The sequence below is a fragment of the Ursus maritimus genome (assembly GCF_017311325.1).
Source record: "Ursus maritimus isolate PB19 chromosome X unlocalized genomic scaffold, ASM1731132v1 scaffold_X1, whole genome shotgun sequence".
NCBI classification, from domain to species: Eukaryota; Metazoa; Chordata; class Mammalia; order Carnivora; family Ursidae; genus Ursus; species Ursus maritimus.
Window position 1 is genome coordinate 118024441 of NW_024423319.1, and position 23518 is coordinate 118047958.

The window sequence follows — 23518 nt, forward strand, 5'->3', positions numbered from 1 at the left end:
ACTATGGACTCTGAGAAACAAACTGAGGGCTTCAGGGGGAGGGGGTGGGGGAATGGGATAGGCTGGTGATGGGTAGTAAGGAGGGCACATATTGCATGGTGCACTGGCTGTTATACGCAACTAATGAACCATCGAACTTTACATCAGAAACCAGGGATGTACTGTATGGTGACTAACATAATATAATAAAAAAAATATTATTATAATAAAAAAAAGAATGGTTTTTACGTTTTTAAATGCTTGGGGTCAAAAAGAAATATTTTGTGATACTGGAAATATTCAAAAGAAAACCGATATTTTGTGACATGTGAAAACTGTATAAAACGCACACTCCAGCATCCGCAAGGAAGGTTTTATCGGAACGCAGCCATGCCCACTCATGGGGCTGTTGTGTGCGGCGGCTTTCCCACTCCAATGACAAAGCTGAGGAGTTCCAACCGAGCCCGGAAGACGCACAGAGTCTAGACTGTTTACTCTCTGGCCCTTTGCAGAGAACATATGCTGACCCCTGGAACAGATCCATTCGGGTTGCCAAAAACAGAAATGCCTCATTAAGTTGGTTATGAGAAAGAGAGATTGCAAACTTCAAAAAACGAAAAAAAAATTACATTGGCATTTTTAAAATAATACTTGAAAACACATTTAACGGCGAAAGTCGTGGCTTCTTAATGAGCTGCAGGAATGTGGTCACTACTCCTTCCAGTGCTGTCCTCAAAGGGCTACAGATGGAGGCCTCCCACTGTGCTAGCCATCCACATGTTCCTCAGCCCCCCGAAACCACGAATCCCCCCCAACTCGCTGCCTCTTCTCACCTCCTCAAGACTGAAGAGCACGCCCCCGATTGGAGCCCCAAAGGCAACGGAGACTCCAGCGGCGGCGGCGGCAGAGAGCACCTGCGAAGCAAAGAGCTCTGTGTAAGCCCCCAGCCCCACCACGCGAACCTGCGTGTGCAGGTGAGCCGGGACGGGGATTCCAGAAGAGGCCATCAGTGCAGACGGGAGCAGAGTCTGCTCACCTCGCGCCTCTTGCCCTCGTTTTTGCTGTACTTGGAGAAAAGGCTGCTGAAGAAGTTGCCACAGCAACAGGCCACGTGCACCAGCGGCCCCTCTTTCCCCAGGCTCAGGCCGGAGGACACCACCAGGACCAGGGTGACAGTCTTGATCAGCAGGGTCCACTTCCCCAAGTAGCCCCTGATGATAAAGCCGCTCAAGATGGTCTTTATCTGAGAAAGGGATAAAGAAATGGGGGGGTAATCAGAAGGGGGAATGAAACATGAGAGACTATGGACTCTGAGAAACAAACTGAGGGCTACAGAGGGGAGGGGGGTGGGGCAATAGCTCATACCTTCCTAAACCCCAGGGCCCCTTTCCACGGACACACAGAGAATATTTCTCAGCTTTCCCTTGCAGTTAGGTGGGGACAACAGAGTGAGCTCTGGCCAACGGCACGTAGAGTAGAGAGAGGAGAGATGATAAGCCTTCCCAGGTCACTGCACATTTCCTGACACTCTCTCCTCAACTGGCAGCCAGAGGCAGAGGAGCCAGTGAAGGACTTTGGTCACAGAAGGACTGACTCAGGAAGCACCAGATTCAAAGACCTGGGGTGCATGGATGACAATATGGTGCAGAGCCCACGCCTGCTGAAACCCACACTGGAGTGTAGCGTGGGGAAAATGGTCGCTGCTCGTGTTAGGCCACTGGGGCGGCGAAGCTTGCTGAAATTACAGCAATAAACCTCACGATGACTGTCGCTCTCCTGAATTTCAAGCCTATAATCAGTTGAAAAAAGGGCTTGTAGAAGCTGTTGTGTCGAAACTGGACCACATCACAGAAATTCCAAGTATAAGGTATTTAAAGTATAAGATAACTGATCCTATTTTAAATCTATCACGCTGAATGAAGCGGTTTGACGATCGTATCTCTGGCCATATATATAAATGACCTCCTCTTCCGAAATTCCATTGCTTTCAACTTCCAAAAACGAGGCCTCTTACCAGGGTTCCTTGTGTCAGGCCCCCTAGACTACACCGCACAACCCCAAGGAGCACTGTTCACAAAAGCGAGACAGTGTAAAGAGTGCCCAGGACTGCACAGGACACACTTGCACAACCATTCCAGCAACCCTTCCTCCATCTTGATTGCTTATTAACTACTTAAATGATCACCTGCTGGCACAAATCAGCCCCTCGGTAAAAGTAAAAGGTTTGAAAGAAGGGATGTGCACCGTTTCTTTGGAGAAAGAAAGTTCCACTGGCCACATGAGTCACCCACGCAAGATGCTGTTCACCCCTATCACCAGCACACCCAAGAAATAAGAATGAAGTAAACAGTGTCGAAGGCCCCAGCATGGAATACTGTGCAGCTATTAAAAGCGGAAGATTTCTACTCTCTGTATCTATATAACATAATGACATACCTCCAAATCAGAAGCTTACAAGTGTAATACATTGTGATTTATTTAGCTAAAGCCAAATCAATAAACTCATGCCTGTGAAACAAGGGGATATGAAGAGAGCATAAGCTTTCAGAGCGGCAGTGGACTCAGTTACCTCTGGTGAAATGGATGTGGCGGTGAAATGGTGGAAGATCCAGAATTCTAGCGTCTCTGTCCCTGACCACACTGGACCTTAACCAAGCCTGAAAAAGTGACTGTTTTTCTGAATTGTTGGTTTGCCCGCCTCTGACCCTGATGGAGAGAGGCGGGCACTACCTATTCCCCCTCCATCTCATGGAACATCTTCGGGAAGAGAAAATCACAAGAGGGAGGCCTGAAAAGCATGCGAAATAAAAGCGACAACACGGATGTCAAAACCACTGAGAGCACCAGGACTATATCGTGAATGAATTAAAAACAGGAAGCGAGACAGAATCAGCAAATCCCGAAATTTGCAGCCCCAATGTAATAATTAGTTTAGTCAGGAATTATCCATGGATTTCTAAAACCCTGGGTAAATGGTTGCTGGAAAACAAAATTCACCTGGTCTCAAAGGATCCCTCACAGATTACGTGCAGAGAAAATGTCCCTTTACAATGGAGGCTCTGGCCACCACACCACCTCATGTAAAGTGGCAGAGCTTATGGCAACAAAGCTGGAAGGAGAGCTGAAGCGATATGACATCATCTATGCCCGGCGTATAAGCGAAACTGCTTCAACCAAACCAAACCACGGGAAGCAATCAAGCGAGATTCAGAATGTGAGACTACAGATCCGGATTCTTCAAAAAAAAATCTGTGTCATAAATAACAAACAAAGGAAACTGTTCTAGATGAAAGCCCACAAAGGGAAAACAACCAAATGCAATGTGTGAACCTTAAAAAGAATTCTGGATCTGAATTTGATATGAATTGGATATATTGAATGACATACTGAGTCACTGTTGATTCCGTATAATTACAGTTATTGGTATTATAAAATAATTTCCTTAACTCTCAGAAGATGTATGCTTGAGTCGTAACTGCCAAGCGTTGGCAGCCCAAACAAGATGTCCATCGGTAGGTGAGCGGATCATCAACTGCGGTCCCCTCAGGCGATAGAATATGACTCAGCACTAAAAATGAGCTCTCCAAGCCATGAAAGAGCCATGGAGGATCCCTTAAATGCATAGCACTAAGTGAAAGAAGCCCGTCTGAAAAGGCCACATCAACTCTGTATTCTGGAAAGGCAAAACCATGGGAACAGTGATCAAGAGATCAGGATTGCCTGGGCTGGCGGGGAGGGAATAGCCAGGCACAGAGGATTTTAGGGCAGAGAAACCACTCTGTGTGATACTCTAATGGTAGCTGGTCATTCTCCATTTATCAAAACACATAAGATGTACACACACCAGAAGCCGAACCCTAATATAAAAACTAGGGACCCAGAGTTAATGGCGTAGCAACAGCAGTTCCTCAAAGGCAACAAATATAACAGATCACGAGATGTTAATAAAGAAAGAAATTGAGGGGACAAGAGAGGATATATGGAACCTTATACTTTACACGTTCAATTTTCTATAAACCCAAAACTGCTCTAAAAAATAGTCTGATTGAAGAAAACAAACCCTTGTGGGAGAAAAGGGTCCCGGAGAAGGAGAGAGGGGTGCTGGTGCAGAAGGATAAAATCAGGAATTGCTTCCTGTTCCAGCCGTTTAGAGCTACTTGGCTTCCAGCTGTGTTCATATATTCACCGTTAAATACATTTCTAAATGTATCAAAATGCAGTAAGGTTGAAGATGTCCCGTAAAACAAGGAGGCTGTTCTACTAAACCAAGCCCAAGAGTGGAGTCAGGGCGGGACTTAGTCAGGCGGCCGCGAAGCACCACGGACTGGGGGCTTGACAACGAAATGACTGTTCTCATGGTCCCAGAGTTTAGAGGCCCAGACCAAGGTGCCCAGCAGGTTTGGATTTCTCAGAAACTCTCTCCTTGGCTGCTTGGTCCTCACATGGCCTTCTCTCTCGGCCTGCACATCCCTGCTGCCTCTTCCCGTCCTTATAAAGGACACCCAGTCTTATCAGATTAGGGCCCCAGCCTGAGGACCTCATTTCACTCTAATTACCTCTTGAAAGATCCCATCTCCAAACCCGATTCACGGTGGGTGTGGGACTTCAACATCTCAATTTGGGGGGACACAATTCCAGGCCACGACGGTTCTTCCTTGCATTTAAAATCGAAAAGGAGGCACTGGGTGGTATAGGCAACTAATGAATCACGGAACACTCGCTTCAAAAGCTCATGCGGCTAACAGACATAATAAAAAATAAAATTAAATAATCACATAGTAATCAAGCGTAAAATCAAATAAAAGGAACAGTAAAAAGGCGAGCAGCTTGTGCCTATAATATGCCACTACCCCAGAGAGCTGGGGTCGGAGGAGAAATGGGGGAGGCGGCGTGAGCAGCTGGAGTTCGGGGACAGCCCCAAGTCACGGTCCTCCCACGATGTGGCGGGGAGGCTCCTGCTGCTGGTGATGGCCAACTAGCGGACAGCAGCTCCGGCTGTACTACGGCTCTGTTTGCCTTTGCCATTTCTCCTTGAAAGCCTGGCTCAGGCCCTCAAGTCTCTAGAACACCTGGGTAAAACCACCCCAATTGGTTTATGCCCATGTCCCTAGTAGTGCCGGAAGCTCCTTGGCTATTACTTTTTCCAGACATCTTTTGAGCCCCTTCGCTGAACCACTCCGTCAGAAAGAGCGCCCAGTAAGACAGTGATGAAGTGAATGTTACTTTGAAAAAGTAGGACCCTGTTAGTACTGTTTGCAAAGCCACACGAGGACTCCTACCACACCGCGTGTCCTGCGCGCACGCACTCACACCCCCTCCTGTATCTGCCCTTAGAGCCTGAGTAAAATTGTTGCCTTTCTTCACCCGGAGCAGCAGTCTGGAGCACCTCCTCTCTTAAAGCTCTGCGACTCTAATACGGCCACGTCAGCGGCTCACAGTCTGGGGAAACACGAATTCAAGCCCCAGTCTTAGGTTCAGGCATGGCTTCTGCGCCATTTTACAGCACCAATGACTGCACAAGGAAGCTGATCACCCACCGGAAGGGCGGCGTCAAATCCGGCGAGACCCTTAGTACTGGCGGGACATGTCCCACTGGATGTAAATCAAGTGTCTGACCTTCAGTCCCTTTGGTTTTTGAAGGTATTCAAGTGATTCGAGGGAATGATCGTGGCCAATCTATGGCCATGAGCATTATCAATTAGAATAGCTGGGCTCTTCTGAGAAGGCCACTCCGTCAAGTCCTAGGGGGCCCACCTAGCAGGCTTGGGAGATGGGGACTCAACCTCCCCCGCCCGCTTTGCCTTTGAGATCCTCTGTGGGAAGACCCCCAAATGCAGGTTTGCAGCCCCTGGGGCCGTAGACTCAAGGCCTTCTGGGGACAGAGACTTCTGTGATTCCTGGTGGTTTCGTGATGAACTTGGAGCCCTGAGAAATCCTGCAGATGCCGCAGGTCCACAGGGCGAGCTGGGGCTCGCCGTGAGCAGGAAGGCACATGGTGGCCGGAACACATCCTGAGCGCAAGCCGGCTCAGGGCCAGCGCCTGCCCTGGCCGAAGCCAGGGAGATGAAAGGCCCGCAAGCGAGGAGCCCTCGCCCGGCAGTAACAGCGGCATCTGTGTTTATTTAAAATGGCAAGCGAGAGAGAGTGCGATTTTGTTTTCGCAGAACATTCCGAGCCAATTTCAGCACCCAGACGCTTCACAGGAAAACCTCATGGGGTTGCGTGAGGTGTGAGGCGGGCGTTAAGGGCAGAATTTCCTGCCAGAACTGGAAATTCCAATGATAACTGACATTGGATTATTATTTTAAGGAAAAGAGAAACTGCACTATGCACTTGAGGCACATCCACGGGTGATCACAGTGGTATTTATGCCGAGTGCTGGAAATTCAAGTATTATGTAAATGGGCTGGCTTCAGGCGTTTTGCAAGTGGAGTCCCAGAGGAGATCAGCAGCGGCACCCGACAGCTTGCTAGAAATACATATTCACAGGCCCCCAGGCCCGAGGGGTCAGTAATTGCAGTGGCCCCCAGCACTCTCTGGGTTTAACCTGGAGCTTTAATCCTCTGGGGGGATTCTGCAGCCCACTGAGGACCTTTAAAAATCACCAGCAGAAGTGATCTCTAGCCCCAAGCGCGTTTATTTGTTGCCTACCGATTCTGTCCCTCCACACACAACACAGCCCCCTGGCTGCGATCAGGCTGAGGACGCGTGCTGTGCAGGCTAGGGGTTCTCTGGAGTCAGTGTGCACATTCGGCCCCTTGCACAGCCAGGACAGGAGGAAGGGAAGTGAGTGAGTAGGGAGGCTCACTTGGCTGTTCGGGCACCTAGTCACAGTCACTGAGTTCCAGAGAGATTGACCTTCTGGGCCGTGAGTCTTTGTTGCAATCGAACCGTCCATGCACTGCAGGCTATCGGATAGCATCCTGGTTTCTGCCACACTAAGTGCCGGAGCATCCCTCTCCAGTTGGGACACGGAAGTCCTGGGGAGCAAGAAAATCACCCTGGTTGAGAACTGCTCAGGTTAAACTGGAGTGTGGAAACTGCAGTGTAAACTACATCCAGCGTTAAGGCCTCCACACAGCTAGGGTGCCAGTGTCTCTACAGCCCATTCCACCCTCCTCCCCTCAAGCCTATAGAGGAATATGCTGGGGCGGACAACCTAGGTTCCCAGCTACCCCTGACTGAGCCAGTCTCTTCCTCTGCAAGCCTCGAAAAGCCGTGGGATTTAGGGTGCACCTCTGAGCTCAAAGAATGGCCCCTGGGGCACAGCACCTCTCACGCCATCATGAACCTTTGATCTTTGCAAACGCTCGTTTCACAACCCCACGGCAACACAAAGCAAAGAAGTAATATTGCCACGGCGGCAGAGACAATGCCATAGGGCCACCAGACCCTCCAGCTCTTGGGGAACAGCTGCTTTGAAATGTGAGTTGTTTTGAACAAACGCTAGCATATTAGGAAGAGTCTCTGAGCATAAGGCAAACCTCATTTGCTTATGAGTCACGCCATCCATGAGGGCCAGGTGAATGTAGAAAACTGCCCATGAAGGGACCCCAGAGCCGCAGGGAATACAGCTGGCCCTTAAACAACAGGTCTGAGCTGCATGGGTCGCTTACATGCAGATTTTTCAAAACATACAGAATAATTACTATAGTGTGTCTCTTCCTTATGATTTTCCTTACTGTAAGAATAGTGTCTATAATACATTCGGGGACGAGAGTACGTGTTAATCAACGTTCACGCGTTACCGGTAAGGCTTTTGGTCAACAGCAGGCTGCCGGTGGTTGGGTTTCTGGGAGTCAGAGTTCGGTGTGATTTCTGGTGGCGCGGGAAGCTGGCGCCCCCCCAGCCCAGTGGGCGCTCCGGGTTCCACTGGACACAGTCGCGAGCATCTGCAGCCCTTCGGCCCCCACTTCTACACAAAACTTCAGCGCTCCCGCAGGTAGGCGATGTATTGTCGTGGCATTTACGTAGTTCTTAGCAACCACTGGGCCCGCCCGGTTTTCTCGCGAGCCTGTGCCTTTCACGGCCGCTCCTGCGTGTCCCAGCACCGCACGCTGTACTTTCTCCCAGACCCAGAGTACTGCCACCCCATGCCCAGGGGCGGGGCGAAAAACAGCAGATCCTTCCCCTTTGGCTCCTGCCCTTTCTGACTCAACCCCTCGGCCTCAGGCCGGAGGCTTCTCCCGCCTTCCCGCCGCTCCGGCTGCCCAGCGAGGCAGGGAGACGGAGACTCCGGCTTCCATTCATCTTAGTCTCGGACTCGGCCAGAGCCAGGTCCCGTCGGCGGCCGCGGGCCACTCACCCGCTCCGCGTCACCGAGGCACTGCCGGGCAGCTTCCACGGAAGATGTCCACCACCGTCTCCATGGGGGTGTGGTCCGTGACCGTGAGCCGGGCTGAGGTTGGCACGCGCGCCGCAGCACTTCAGCGGGTGCGGGCTGTTGGCCGGCAGCTCAGAGGCTCCTCCACGTGAGCCGCTGATGGAATTGCTCACGTGCCCTCCTGCCTCTGTCACGAAGTTCTCTGGAATGGGTGAGGCGGGAACAGTGAGGACACAGAGGCCCTTGCTAAGCAAGCCCCTCCGGCCCCACCCACAGGAACACACGTTTTCCCTCGATCCAGCATCCCCAGAATCCCACAGAAGGGAGTTCAGAGGAGCAAATGCCACGTTTAATGAGGGGCTAGCCAAACATCCACTGCGGTGGCATCTCTCTCTTAAGCTAATGCCGTGCAAGGGTCCCCCTGCTGTGACGCCTCATTGCCAAAGTCTTGACACGTGGGCTACAGGCAAGGCGACTTCTTTGGGAGAAGAAGACTTCTTTAGCCTCCTGGGCCCTCTACCCGTGCTTTCTAACACTCCCTCACACCTCATCATGGGCTCAGAGTTAGACATGACAAGAAACCTCGCTTAGCTGCCCAATGACCTCAATAAGTTGTTTTTTTTCTTTTTTCCTTCTTTCTTTCTCTTTCTTTCTTTTTTTTTTTTACAAACTAACTTTAACTGGCCCAAATGGCATTATGAATCCTAAAAGGAACAAAAACCAATAGGACCATCATCCCAGGCTCACAGCCCAAATGCAGCTTAATCCCAAATATGACCCTTGGGACCACAGAAATAACTCCAGAAAAATCACATTCCCCACCTCTTGGATCTTCTCTCTCTAAAAATGGACCATTTTGTGGATTCCGTCAAAGAAAAGATAGTAAAACTGTTATGGTAACAATTAGCCTCTTTCTATCGTAGGCAAAGGACCTTAAAAGCAAGCCCCCAAAAGTAGGGTAACAGGAACTCATTAAATACAGCTTTATGCAGTACTAGAAACCCAGGCTATTTTAAGTCACACATGGGAAATAAAATCCATCGGTCTGTAAGATATTTCTCCAAGGCGATTTTCCTTCTGTTGGAATTTAATCTTTCTTTTTGGTTCATGGGAAAAGGTTAGGAAAAATGTACAGTGAGGCTTGCCTTAAAATGGATCCTGGTTTCTATGGCTCCATTTCTTGCCTTCTCAAGGCACTATTCCTGTTGTTCTTTAAAAATAAAATTCTAACTACTGTCTGCTCCTAAGGCCATTTATACTTATTAGAGTACTCTAATGGAAAACTGGCAGCATTCGGGGTCAGGCTGAGTTTGAAAAAGAGTCTCTGTTTAAGAAGGAACAACGGGCCAGCTAGGCAAATGCCGGCACAGTATATGGAGTCAGGTTAAATCGTTACATCAAATGGGACAAATTCGAACCACAAACATCAGATGACGCTGGGGCTAACATGTTTTCAAGTGTGGATGCTACATGATACACACACGACTCTCTCCTGAATCGAGATAGTTCCGGCCCGGGCACTGAGGCGAGGGAGGCAACTATCCACACATACTTATGTGCTGCTCTAATATATTACTATTCTAACTGCCTGCTCATCAGGGGATTGGATCAAGCCACAAACCTCCATCAAGAACTGAGCACATGATTTGCTGAACCCCTCATAAAACCAAATACAACTGATAAACTGTCAATCACTAATCAAAATAAAATAACCCCTTCTCTTTCCTCGAGTCTCTAATTGGGTTAGAAGCCTTTTTGATTCTAACAGCAGCTAATTCAAGTGATTCCCAGCTCACCAATACATTCCCAGTGCCTGGACAACGCCTAGTATACAGTAGGTACTCAACAGATATCTGCCAAATGCATGCTGGAATCAATCACAGGTGGATGAGCAGTAGTTGTACTAAACATCAAGTCCTTGGTTCTGCACTGCCGGCGGGAACAGAGCCTACTTCACATAGGGGACACGCGAAGAAGAGGAAAGCCCAGGAGCTGTTACTGCCGAAAGAAGAATCGAGGCTTTGCAGCTGAGCTCCGACCAGAGATGTGAGCCATGTTCCGCTACAACTGCAGGAGTGGCAACCGCTGCACCCTCTCTGGAAGGGCTCTGCTAGGCCACTCTGGAACTCTACTATCAGACTTATCCACTAGACCCTGCAAATGGTACTTGGGAGGCGGGGGGGGTGCTACGTGCAAGGCAATAGCTGATGAAAAGGAAGAACCATCAAAGAAAGCTTTGCATCTCTCTGCACAAGAGGTCAGCCATGTACTCCACGGTTTGGACAAGAAATCTTCATCGGTCACCACAATGTCTGCTTGAACTACAGCGTGCGTGCTCGCTCACAGAGGCGGAGAGGCTGGCTCCCCTGCCTCCCCCACCCCCCAGCCTCCCGCAGGCGAGAACAGTGCCAGCCACACGGTGGGTGCACAAGAAACAGTCCCACGTGGAAAGCCCAACCCAACTCCCACCCTGCGCGGTGATCCAAGGCTATAAGAGTGTAGACTCCGGGCCCAAGAGGACTCATGGAAGCCCGTGTTAGAAAAGGAAACTAGAAGGCATACGTTTACATATGTACAAGACCCAAAGGTAAAAGGAAAAGCACCAAATATTAACCATGGCCTTCTATGCCGTTGAGAAAGAGTAGGTACCTTTTTATTTTCCACTTTTGCTTCTGCTTTCCCCAATATTCCATGAATGTGTATTACTTTTTAAAAAATGGGCGCCTGGGTGAAAACCCGTTAGTTAAGTATACTTTTGCCAGCTCAGGTGGGCGATCTCTCCCAGGTCCTAGAAGGATCGAGCCGCCGAGCTCAAGCTCAGCCAAGATTGTCTGCTTCTCCCTCTCCCCTCTGCCTCTCCCCCAGTTTTGTGCTCTCTCTCTCTCTCAAATGAATAATAAAATCTTGAAAACAAACAAATTAATTAATAAGAATGTAACAAACTTCATTTTAACTGTTTTAAAGATCAATTAAGCTGTTCTTAATATGGGAGGTTTGTTATCTATTCTACCAGAACTGGTATCAGTGGCCACAGCTCCTGAAGACAAAGGTGCATTTTGTGAATACCTGCTAAGGTACACTTTCCTAGCCCAGACGTCGATGAAACGCGCTGTAAGCACGGAGCGGGCAATTAAAGAATGCTGGTAAATGGGAGATTTCACAAACTATGACAGACCAAGCAATTTTAAGGCTGGAAATAATCACATACTCAGGAAGCTATTCCCATGGCTTTTAAGAGCACGCGGTTCTCAACTGGGAGCAATGTTGCCCTGACCCTCGGGGACATTTGGAGATATCTGGACCTGATTTGGTTGTCATAACCGGGAGATGATACCCAGGACAGCCCTCCACGAGAGAAAAGCGACTTCATTTAAATGTGTTAACAGCGTTAAGGCGGAGAAGCTCTACCTTTGGAGTCATCACGTTTTTAGAGATAATACTCTCCCATCCTATTAAATAAAAATGCTCCCATGTAACAGATCAACTATAAAAAGGTTAAAAAGTGGGAGAGCTGAAAGCAACGATAGTGGTGGTCGGTACAAAGAGATGTGATAAAGAGATAAAATAAAAACTATTTAGAAGACAAACCAAAGGTGTTTGGGAGAAGTTACAGTTCGCTGCAGCACGGAAAAGTCCCTCTGCACATGTTTCAAGCTGGCAGAAAGCAGATGACACCGCTGTGCGCCGTGGCCTATTCCAATCACGAGACGGCCCCTCCCAGGGAAAACACGCGTGCACCCTAACTAGCCCTTCCAACATCTGAGAAGACTTTGCTCAGTTCCGGGCTATGAATCCCTTTCTGCAAGTAAGCACCTTCCACATGCTGGAGAATCATCATTAAATCATCCACCAGGCCAACGAAAAAATGAAGGTTCCTTAACTCTGGCCTGTGACTCTAACTTTCCAACCCTTTAATCATCTGTGCGGCTTCCCGGCTGAATTCCTCTGAACCCGTCTCACCTAATTGCAGAATTCAGAGACTAAATACAGGCCCTGCTGAGCCCAGAAAGAGCCTCCAATTTGCAAACAGCACCGAGAGCCAAAGTCCATTTACTGGGAATTTGCACATAGATCACACACCAACGACCCCATGTGTGTGTCAGAACATGTGGGGAAGTGCGCACGCCTGTGCTAGGTGGGCTAACCGCTCCTAACAAGGACTTCGGCTATGGTTTGGTATTCCAAGGAGATGGCTGGAAAATGACAGAAACGCTTTCAGCTGCGTGAGCAGTTTGCTACGCTTTTTTAAAAGATTTTACTAATTTATTTGGGGGGGAGGACACAGAGAGAGCGAGCACAACGGGAGAGAGAAGAAGCAGACACCCCACTGAGCAGAGAGCCCGACATGGGGCTCGATCCAGAACCCTGAGATCATGACCTGGCCGGGCGGGCTGACAGCCACCGGAAGCTTTAGCTGCTACAATTTTAACACTGATATGTAAGGAAACCATGACCTCATTTACCATTCTTACCCAAACTATCTTGGATCTATACCTATCTATAATCTTCTCCTAATTCCCTGAAAATAGAAACTGGCATGAGATAGTCACTATATAGCTAAATGCTAAAGGAGCATATTTCTCCATATATTCACAAAGGCCCCATAATTCTGCAAATGCAAGATTACCAGGGGTTTTGTCCACCGAAAAAATTTACAGGGACTCTTCTATTTCCACAGATCAGGAAAACAGCTTTTTCTGATTGCTTAAGAGTAAAAACACTCCGTGCGCGTTTTCTACAAACCATATAAACCGCAGCTTCTATACTAATGCTCGGTCTGATTAAAGCATATGAGTATTGGCCCCTGCAGGCGTGTTGCCTCTTCCAGACATTCAGAAACATAGCTTCTGAGAGCCGCTCTGGCGCCGGCAAGCAAATTTCTTCTTTAACCAGTTGACGACAATTACTACTTCCCACTTGATTACAATGGCGGGTTTCAGTAAGAGTAAATAAGCTGTCGTAGCGATTGTGCGGGCCGCTTTGTGGTAAATGTCGTCCAGTGGCGTTACTTTAGTTTTAAATTTCAGCGTTTGCTTAAAAGATTTTAGGGACTGAATAAGTTTCATGAAGGCTGCTGACTACACTATTGGCTCAAATTAACCCTGCTCATACAGCTAAACAAACCTCATTATTTATAAAAGCAATATTTACGCCCAAAGGCACCTACCTGTTAAGCAACAGGACCTATAATAAGAGAAGCATCACTGAACACATATGCACAAATGTGCTGTTGTGTCTAAAATATATACCCAGTTATTTGCTTTGGGGGAGGTAAATGCGTTTGAGCAACAGACTGGAAGGTAGAGGATACGGCTTATCACGAACTTATTTTTAAAGATTTTTATTTGACTGACTGACAGAGAGAGACAGCCAGCGAGAGGGGAACACAAGCAGGGGGAGTGGAAAGGAAGAAGCAGGCTCCCAGCGGAGAGCCTGATGTGGGGACTCGATCCCGGAACGCCCGGCATCACGCCCTGAGCCAAGGCAGGCGCCTAGGCTTCACCGCTACCCAGGCACCCCAAACACTTATTTTATAAAAGCCTTTGATGAAACTACTTTTAAAGATATTTGAAAGCGCTATTTAACATCACAAGAGATTTTAGAAGAAACTGAGAGAACCTTAGAAATAGTTAACCAGGGCGCCTGGGTGGCGCAGTCCAGCAAGCGACTGCCACCTTCGGACTCAGGGGCGTGATCAAGCGTTCTGAAGGATGAATTTGCGTCGGGCTCCCCACTGTCAGAGCTCCCCGCTAGGAGCCTCTGTCTTCCTCTCCACTCCCCCCTGCTTGTGTTCCTGTCTCGCTGGCTGTCTCTGTCAAATAAATAAATAAAACCTTCAAAAAAAGAAATAGTTAACCAATCGCAGGAGGATAAGCAAAGGGTCATCTGGTGAAGGTGTGTGTTCCCAGTAGGGCATGCGCAACAAGACCCGGGCAAGTCCCACTGGCGAACTTAAACACCCTGGAAGCCAGTATCGGCTGGTAAAAGTCATCAAGAGTGTCCCACGCAGGCCGTGTGTCGTGGGCCCCAGCCCGGCCGTGGGGATGCCGGGATGGGAGATCACGGCAGCAGAAATTTACGGAGCTGACCAGGAGACAATACCCGGCCCCCAGCCAAAGCGCGAGGGTGGGGGGGCTCTGCCTGGTCCACCCTGCTGCCTCAGAGGCGCCGGACTCCACCCGTCTCCGAGGCTCGCTGTCCTTCTTCCCTGGAGTCTCCCACATGGCTCACACCCAGGCCTTTGTCCTGGGACTCCCACCTCCCACCTCCCTGTCAGTGCAGGCATCCCTAGGCCTCACAGGGCCGGCAGGCTTGCTTCTCTGAGCCCCCTGTCTTGGGTACACCGCACCCAGGCATTGCCAGCTCACGCCTCTCCCGACTCAACAGCCTGCCCCTGGCCGCCCCGCTTCCAGCGAGCACACCAGGAGGAAAAGCATCACACAGAGCTGACCTCACGTGGGCCTCTAGGTAGTGGAGTGGGACATAATGCTACACCAAGCGACATGAAGGGCTTGTGCGGTGCCCAGGGAGGCGGCCGAGACAACCCACCCGAAGCCCGGAAGCCTGCCTGAAAGTCTGTCTCACAAGGAAGCAGCTCCCCAGGGCCAGTCCGGGCTCCCCCCGCCCCCGATCTTCCCAGCTTGCGTGACAATTCCCTAAAAAGGCTGGCTGACGGCTTGTGGAGCCACGTGGTGGGCCCAGAGGCCGCTGGCGTGCAAGCCGCCGCGGTCACTCTCCGTGGCCCGGGTCTCTCCCCTGAACATCAGCTCCTCCCAGTGGAGACCTAGGGACCACAGCAGCAGAAGCATTAACTGGGAGCTCGGAGAAAGAGACAGTCTCAACCCCCCAAACCTACTGAGCCAGATCTGCATTTTATTTTATTTTACTAGTTTTAAATTTTATTTATTTATTTGGCAAGAGAGAGAGAGAGACAGCCAGCAAGAGGGAACACGAGCCGAGGGAGTGGGAAAGGAGCTCCAGGCTCGCACCAGAGCAGGGAGCCAATCACTGGGAGGGCTCCATCCCAGGACCGAGATCACGCCTTTGGGCGAAGGCAGATGCTTAACCCAACGACTGAGCCACCCAGGTGCTGAGAATCTGCATTTAACCAGATCCCTAGGGGACGGAGCTAGGCTCGAGAAAATTAGCCAGAGCCTGGCTTAAAGCCCTCTGACCTTTGCAGTCTCTCTGACCTCTTTTGCAGGGTGGAAGGGGACAAAGGTGGCCATTGGCCTCTTAGTACAGACTGACTTCCCTCTCTCTACTCACTTATTGCGAATCAGTTCCCTCCTCTGAGCCAAATCAATGAGGCGCTCGGGTCAGGAGACCCTTCCACGGGAAGCCGTTGCTGGTACGGTCTCCTTGATGAGCGTCTCACGTCCTCCGCGGTCATGCTGTCCTGGTGAGCACGGACAGAAAAAGGCGGCTCCCGCCCGTGGCGCATGGCGTCGGTGGCCAGCGTGCGGTGGGTGAACTCATCCTTCACATCCAGAAATGGGTACCCGTTTAAGGAGAGCTGATATATGCGCCTCGTAGATGCCTTCTTTTTCCCAAAGGCATCAAGCTACCCACTTAGCACAGTCCTGGCTGCCGCCATCAGGGCACGATGTACTCCGAACCACCCGTTAATTCAAACATGATGACCACCAACGACACCGTCATCCGGGTAACTCCACCTGCAACCAAAGACAGGAATACAATTCTGGGAACTCAACTCCAGACCCTCAAGAGGGCATGAACTGTGGGAAATGGACAAGCTAGCTCCTAAATTCTCAGACACCTGTTCTGAAGAGAACATGCTGCCCACGGCAGACACACAAGAGCTAGGCGGGGCTCTGTTCAAGAAATGCAGGCTTCGTCAGGGGCCATAGTCACACCTGACTGGGGGCTCTTCTTCAGTAAGAAGACAGTGAGTTGTCTCATTCACCCAAGACCACATGGCTGGCTTTTTGGTGAGTGGATCCTACACTTAGGCTTTTTGAGTTTCTGACACAGCAATGTGGCTCATTCCAGAACCCCATAGCTGGGAAACTGTAGAGATTCTTAGTGGCTATGGACAGGACAGGGACCCAACTTTCTGTCCTTCGGTATTTAGAAGAAGAATCCATACCAACTCCTACTAGTCTTTCAATGAAGCTTTGAACTGAATTTCTCGACCTCAGCGCTAGGAACACTTTCGGAGGCTGGATACTCTGGGATGTAGGCGCTGTTGTTCTGTGTACCGGCATCCCTGGCCACCACCCGCTAGATGCTGGTAGCACCACCCCCAGAGGGTGACAGCCAAGCGTCTCCTCCTTTTACCAGTGTTCCTGAGAGGCACACAACCCCCAGCTGAAAACCCTATTCTAGATGAAACGACTGCAAGATGGTGGGGACTCCATGTCGTCACCCTGGGCCCTGAATGACTGAGTGGAGAAGGAAAGCCCTCTACTAACTCACATCACATACACACTCACACACACACACACAGCGTGCACACACATGCACACACGAACATAGAGTCGATTCTCCATTATTCATGGTTATGATCTAGAAAGTGCCACAAACACTGGACAAGAGCAAAATGCACCGCCCTGAGGGGTGGAGTTAGGTTTCTGCGAGCTTCTGCACACAACATCTTGGTCAACCAATCTATAATAGAACCTTATTTCTGTGTATTTCTATTTAAAAGACACCTTACTTAATACATGTAGATGATTCATTAGCATTGAACTCTACATGCCAGCGCTGCTTTGACTCCTGCCCTGAAAAGACTTCCCCCCGGCCACCCCAGCCTTCCTGTGCTTAGGGATCACAGGCGGACTTTAGCACTATGGTTGGGGGCCGTTTTAAAACAACAAAACCTGGGCGCCTGGGTGGCACAGCGGTTAAGCACGTCTGCCTGTGACTCAGGCGTGATCTGCGACTCGTTATGTCGAGGCCCCACACATCAGGCTCCTCCGCTGGGAACCTGCTTCTTCCTCTCCCCACTCCCCCTACTTGTGTTCCCTCTCCCACTGGCTGTCTCTATCTCTGTCAAATAAATAAATAAAATCTTTTAAAAAATAATAAATAAAAATTAAATAAATAAATAAATAAAATAAAACAAAAACCTTTCACAAAAATGCAAAAAAACATGGCACTAAATAGACCACAAAAGGATACTTGCATTACAGTATCCCAGCTGAGACAAGGGGAGTCGCCTTCACACCTCGTTCCCCGGGCTGGGAACATACATGCTACTGAACACCTCACGCATTCCACTACTCTTGTGTGTGCCGAGGATGACAGCAAGCGGACCACTACCGTATTGACTTAGGGTCACCAACAAAATTTCAGCAAGTAAGGCAAACTGCCATGTATGGCTCCATGAATAATAATGAGAACCAGCTGCGTATCATAGGCAAGATATAAGCCTTGATGCGTTAATACACACTGAGATTTAGGCCTTACCTCGACAGCAACACAAGCTGGCCTATGCTGAGAAGAGGCCAACACTCAAGTCACGTCCTCCTCACCCCGATTGCCCTAAACCAGAGGCGGCCTGTTGGCGGTGCATGGCCCTGGCTCACCTTCCCTCGGCCCCCCTGGCCACGCCCCACCATGGCTGTACCTAGGCAGGCGGCTGCTCACCATGGCATAAAGTCCGGGGTGACGCAGTCTGCTCCGAGGCCTGCACCAGTTCTGAAGACGATCAGTCATGGTGATGGTAAAGCCAGCTGCTCCCACGCCGATTCCCACCATCCTGCCCGCCATGGCTCCCACGGCCATGCTGGGGATGAGAGGCCTGAGGGGATCTCAGAGGCACACAGGAAGAAGTGTGGTTGGAGAGTCGCGGGCGCTTCCCCACTCCCAGTGAGCAGTCCCCCAACAGGCTGGCATCGCACTGCGTCTTCGGAAGGCGCAAACGCTTCCAAACAGGGTCGAGGACAAAAGCGGGACTAAGTGACTTCACCCATTTATCAGTGTCTCTTATCTACGGTGACTTGGACCCAGAGTGCAATTTTACGTTCGTTTCCTCTCCTTCAAAAGTGGGCCTGGTTCTCCTGCTGGGGGATTAAAGAATGATACGCCCTCTGGAATGACATTCCACGTGAAAACGTCTGTCCCCTGAGACACTCCCTGCTACTCTCTCTCTCCCCTTACTTGCCATTCCTTTGCTTTTAAAATTAAATGTCAAGCCGCAGCATGAAAGAATGAAAGAAAGAGGCGATGCGACCGTTCTGGAGTCAAAACTAAGCAGAGCTTTCGCTGCAACCACCCCTGCGCCTTCGGAAGCTCTCACGGGCTCACTGTCCCCATGGTATCGGTGGCCCAGCATCTGCTGCTCCCTCTTCCCTACTTGAAGTGTACTTTCCAAGAAGGATTCTGAATATTTTCAAGCCCGGTGAAAGGCGGCAAAGAAGCGAGACTATGGAAACTAGAAGATCTTGGTGGCAATGTGTTTCCACACTTTTTGCTGTATGAAATATGCTTTCATTTATCTGGCTATGGGGCGTGTGCTAGAGAGCGTGCCTGACTGCCCGTGTTCACAGACACTGCCCAGCATCCTGCCAGCCCGTGCCTGGGAGCTGCCCAGGACGGTCATCGATCTGAGGATGGAAGCGGATTTATGGCAGATTGCAGGTAAGCTGGGATCCTCGAGGATAATTTCTAGACTTTGAGGTGTTCACAGAAGAAACTTCCGCTTTCTGAGTGGCCTGATTCCTAGTCATTTAACTCCCTGTAACTGCAAAGTAGACCTCCCCCAGCGGGCACCTGGAAGAGGCTGCTGGCATCTTCCCTCCCGAGACACAAATGATCCCTTTGCTAGGAAGACGATGGAATTGGGAGACAGTTGGCTGTTTAATAAAGTCCACCCATCCTCGCCCCTAAGGGCAAAAATTCAGGTTTGTGTTTGACCATTACCGCATAAGTACACAGCTTCCTAGCCTTTTTAAGCGCGAAACAAAAATAGAGTCCCGCACAGAAGGCAACGACAAGCGCCTTTTCGGGGGTTCTGCAGGGTCTGAAATATTCTGCTTGGGTCCCTGGGGTACTCATGTCGCAGGCGTGCATTTTATGGAAACTCCTCAAGCTACACACAGCTCGGTATGAATGGCGTACTCTGCGCCTTCGCTTCTTCACCCGTAAAATGATCACAATCTAGAATCGCTTCTCGGGGAGGCTTAAAGAACGTCAAGTACGCATGAGAAGCAGTCAGGAAAGAGTCAGTCCCCCTCTCCCTCCCCGTGCCATTTATTCTGGCGACGGTGCCATCCCGAAGGAGATGAACTGCCCCCCGCCCCTCCAACCTCCTTCCCCTTCATGACCTTCATGCCAAAGGTAAAAGATGGTAATGACGATTTGAAGATCCAGCGTAGCGAGGGCCAGCTGCCACGCGCCGTGTAAACCCCGACGCCGGCCCGGCCGGTCCGGGATGTCATCCACAGGCCGTGTGTCGTGTTTCAAGAATTCGTTGATGTGAGTAGGCTGGGAGGACTCGGGCGCAGTCATTGAACAGCTCGGAGGCAGGCTCGCTCGTGCTCCGGCGCGTGTGCAAAGAGTTAGGGTAGGGCGATGATGGCTGTGGTGGCGGTCACACCCTGATGACCTCAGCACCGGTGCTGCCAGCCTGGCATTGGTTTCATAGCCTCCTGCACCAGGCGATGTTGCATGGATGAAGAGGTTCCCCACAAAGAGCCTCGAAGACCCGAGCAAGGATGAAGGGGAAGAGCTCGGCCATGTACCAGGGCGCGTGTGATATTCCACGTAAAGAAAGGCTTGGAGACGGCTGTTCCCAAAGGGATTGATGGATCATGGCTGAAAGAGCTGCCACCAGGGCCGCGAGACCTCCACAAGGTCTTCAGGGGAAAGTAGTAACTGACCTAGGATGAACAAGGAGAATGGGGCCTGGCCCAGAGCCCAGCCGCTGATCGGCAGCCACCCACTGTAGGCGCTCAGTGGGACAGTCACACTCGGACAAAAAGATGGAAAGCAGGAACGCTGACTTCCTCGGGCTAGGGTTCATTACCACCAAGGCGCACCAGCGAGAAGCTATTTAAAGGACTCAGTGTCTAAAAAGTGTGACGGATGCTAGGTCAAGATGTGTTTGAGCTATTTTTAAAAGCCGAAAGAAATATTTCCATTCCTAATTCTGCTTATGTCTAAAGACCCTCCTAAAAGCAAATAAACCTGCAGTTTTGATTCTACAGACAACGGAATAGGTCAAGGGTTGGAAAACTCGGGCGAGCAAATGTATTTGTATGGCACATGAGTTAGAAAAAATGATTTTAACATTTTTAGAAGGGGTAATCAAGGGAATGAAGCATGAGAGACTATGGACTCTGAGAAACCAGGGGCTTCAGGGAGGTGGGGAATGGGATGGGTAAAGGCTTGGTGATGGGTAGTAAGGAGGCACATATTGCATGGTGCACTGGCTGTTATCACATAACTAATGAGAACCATCGAACTTCACATCGAAACCAGGGATGTACTGTATGGTGACTAACATAATATAATAAAAAAATATTATTATAATAAAAAAAGAAGAAGAATGGTTTTTACGTTTTTAAATGCTTGGGGTCAAAAGAAATATTTTGTGATACTGGAAATGTTCCAAAGAAAACCGATATTTTGTGACATGTGAAAACTGTAAAACTTACTTTCCAGCATCCATAAAGGAAGAGTTTTTATCGGAGCGCAGCCATGCCCACTCACATGGGAGCTGTTGTGTCGGCTTCCCACTCAATGAAACAAAGCTGGGGAGTTCCACGAGGCCGGAAGGCTGAGTCTGAACTTCATTTACTCTCTGGCCCTTTGCAGAGAACATATGCTGACCCCTGGAACAGATCATTCGGGTTGCCAAAAACAGAAATGCCTCATTAAGTTGGTTATAAGAAGAGATTGCAGCTTCAAAACTGAAAAAAATTTAGTTTGGCATTTTTAAAATAATACTTGAAAACACATTTAACGAGGCGAGTAGTGAGACTGTAATGAGCTGCAGGAATGTGGTCACTACTCCTTCCAGTGCTGTCCTCAAAAGGGCTACAGATGGAGGCCTTCTCCCACTGTGCCCAGCCATCCACGTGTTCCTCAGCCCCCGAAACCACAGAATCCCCCAACTCGCTGCCCCTACTCACCTCCTCAAGACTGAAGAGCCGCCCCGATTGGAGCCCCCGAGGCAACGGGGGGGCTCCCGGCGGCAGAGAGAGAGCACCTGCGAAGCAAAGGCTCTGTGTAAGAAGCCCCCAGCCCACCATGAACCTGCGTGTGCAGGTGAGCGACCCGGGATTCAGAAGAGGCCATCAGTGCAGACGGGGAGCAGAGTCTGCTCACCTCGCGCCTCTTGCCCCAGTTTTGCTTAACCTGGAGAAAGAGCTGCTGAAGAAGTTGCCACTACCTGGAGGCCACGTGCACCTCAGCGGCCCCCTCTTTCCCCCAGGCTCAGGCCGGAGGGACACCCACCAGGACCAGGTGATGACAGTCTTGATCAGCAGGGTCCACTTCCTGGGCAAGCCCTGATGATAAAGACTTACTAAGATGGTGCTTTATCTGAGAAAGGGATAAAGAAATGGCGGGAGATCAGAAGGGGGAATGAAACATGAGAGACTATGGACTCTGAAAACAAACTGAGGGCTACAAGGAGGTGCGGGGAATGGGACCAGCTGGTGATGGTAGTAAGGAGGCCGTATTGCATGTGTGCACTGGGTGTTATACACATGTAATCATCAGCCTTAACGCATCGAAAACCTGGGATCCTACTGTATGGTGACTAAACATAATATAATAAAAAATCATTATAAAAATAAAAATAAAATAAAAATAAAAAAATAAAATAAAATAAAATTAAAAAATGGTCTTTATCTGAAACAGGATGGAGAACGAGGGAGGGTGAGCCGCCTCGATGCCACAGCGAGGGAACTAACTGCCTGGCACTAGACTCACCCGCTCATACCGAAGAGAAGCTCCTTTAGTTTTGGGTTGGACTAGAATTTTATATTAACAGAATTTATAATAACATATTAATGCTAACTTAAACCATTTGATGCATAGCAAACCTTAAGAATTTCTAAAGTTGGGGCGCCACCCGGGTTAAGCAACCGACTCTTGGTTTCAGTTCAGGTCCTGATCTCAGGGTCACAGGGTCGAGCCCTGCATCGGGCTCCACACTCAGTGCAGAGTCTGCTTTAGACTCTCTCTCTCTCTCCCCCTCTGCCCGTCTCCCCCCCCACCCCCGCCCCCCACACACACACTCTGAAATAAAGAAATCTTTAAAAAAAAAAAAGGGAACTTCTAAAGTAATAAGAGATCATAATGAAGACTGAAGAAGTGATTATCAGGGTCTCAGTTTCTTTATGGCATTTTATCCTGTTCCTATTACCCTCTGTTGTGTTGAAGAGAAACACGTATCTATTGATTTTCAACTGTTAATTGTTGATTATCGGGGGAAGTCCAAGATAAGGAAACAGAAAGCTGGCTAAGCTCTGTGACAAGCAAATAGAACAAAATGTCAACTCAGCCGTAGGTCAGGGTCGGCAAACTATGGCCCAAGGGCCAAATCCAGCCCACTGCCTGTTTTTGTATGACCCACGAACTAATGGTGCTTTTAACATTTTTAAATGTAATTTACACACAAGACTACTAGCCTTTTACTGAGAACAGTTGCTAGATTTTACCTCTCGGCTCACAAAGCCTAAAACAGTGACTCCCTGCCCTTTACTGGAAAAGTCTGCTGACCCCTGCTGCAGGCCAGGGGTATGGGAGTTTACTGCCCCATTATTTCAACTTTTCTGTATGTTCAAAAATACTCTTAACGTGATGTTGGAAAAAGACGACACTCAACATTCTGATAACACATCTCCAGGGGATATAAAGATGATTGACTCTGGAACAACTCCTTCCCTTCCGTCAAATCCTGCCCTCTGGGATTGAGAAGGACTTTGACTACAGGTAAAGCCATCCTGCTCCATTTTCAGATCCTCCACATCTTGTAAATGCCAAACAAAAGCCAAATAACGGCTTTCCTTGTAAAGGTGCAGTTTGCATTACGCTTTTAGAATTCAGCTGGGTGCCAACCTCAGTGGTGAATCTCATATATTGGAGTCCTCTTTACCCAAAACCCCTATTCTTTGGATACAGAAGCATCACCAATGGGTAAATCATTTTTTACCTTCAACCTCTCCCACAACCGGCTGAACTGGAGTGAATGTTTACTGTGTGAGCTGGCAATTTACAAGCCTCACTTGTTAGTGAGTC

At 49.5% G+C, this 23518-nt stretch overlaps 1 protein-coding gene across 1 annotated transcript in view; it reads right to left on the reverse strand.

The window, feature by feature from the left end:
• CLCN4 (chloride voltage-gated channel 4) overlaps window positions 1–23518 on the reverse strand; it is a 101708-nt gene that overhangs the window by 24352 nt on the left and 53838 nt on the right. Inside the window, 2 exon segments of the mRNA XM_040634595.1 lie at window positions 813–893; window positions 1016–1222. Coding sequence (XP_040490529.1) covers window positions 813–893; window positions 1016–1222 — 288 coding nt within the window.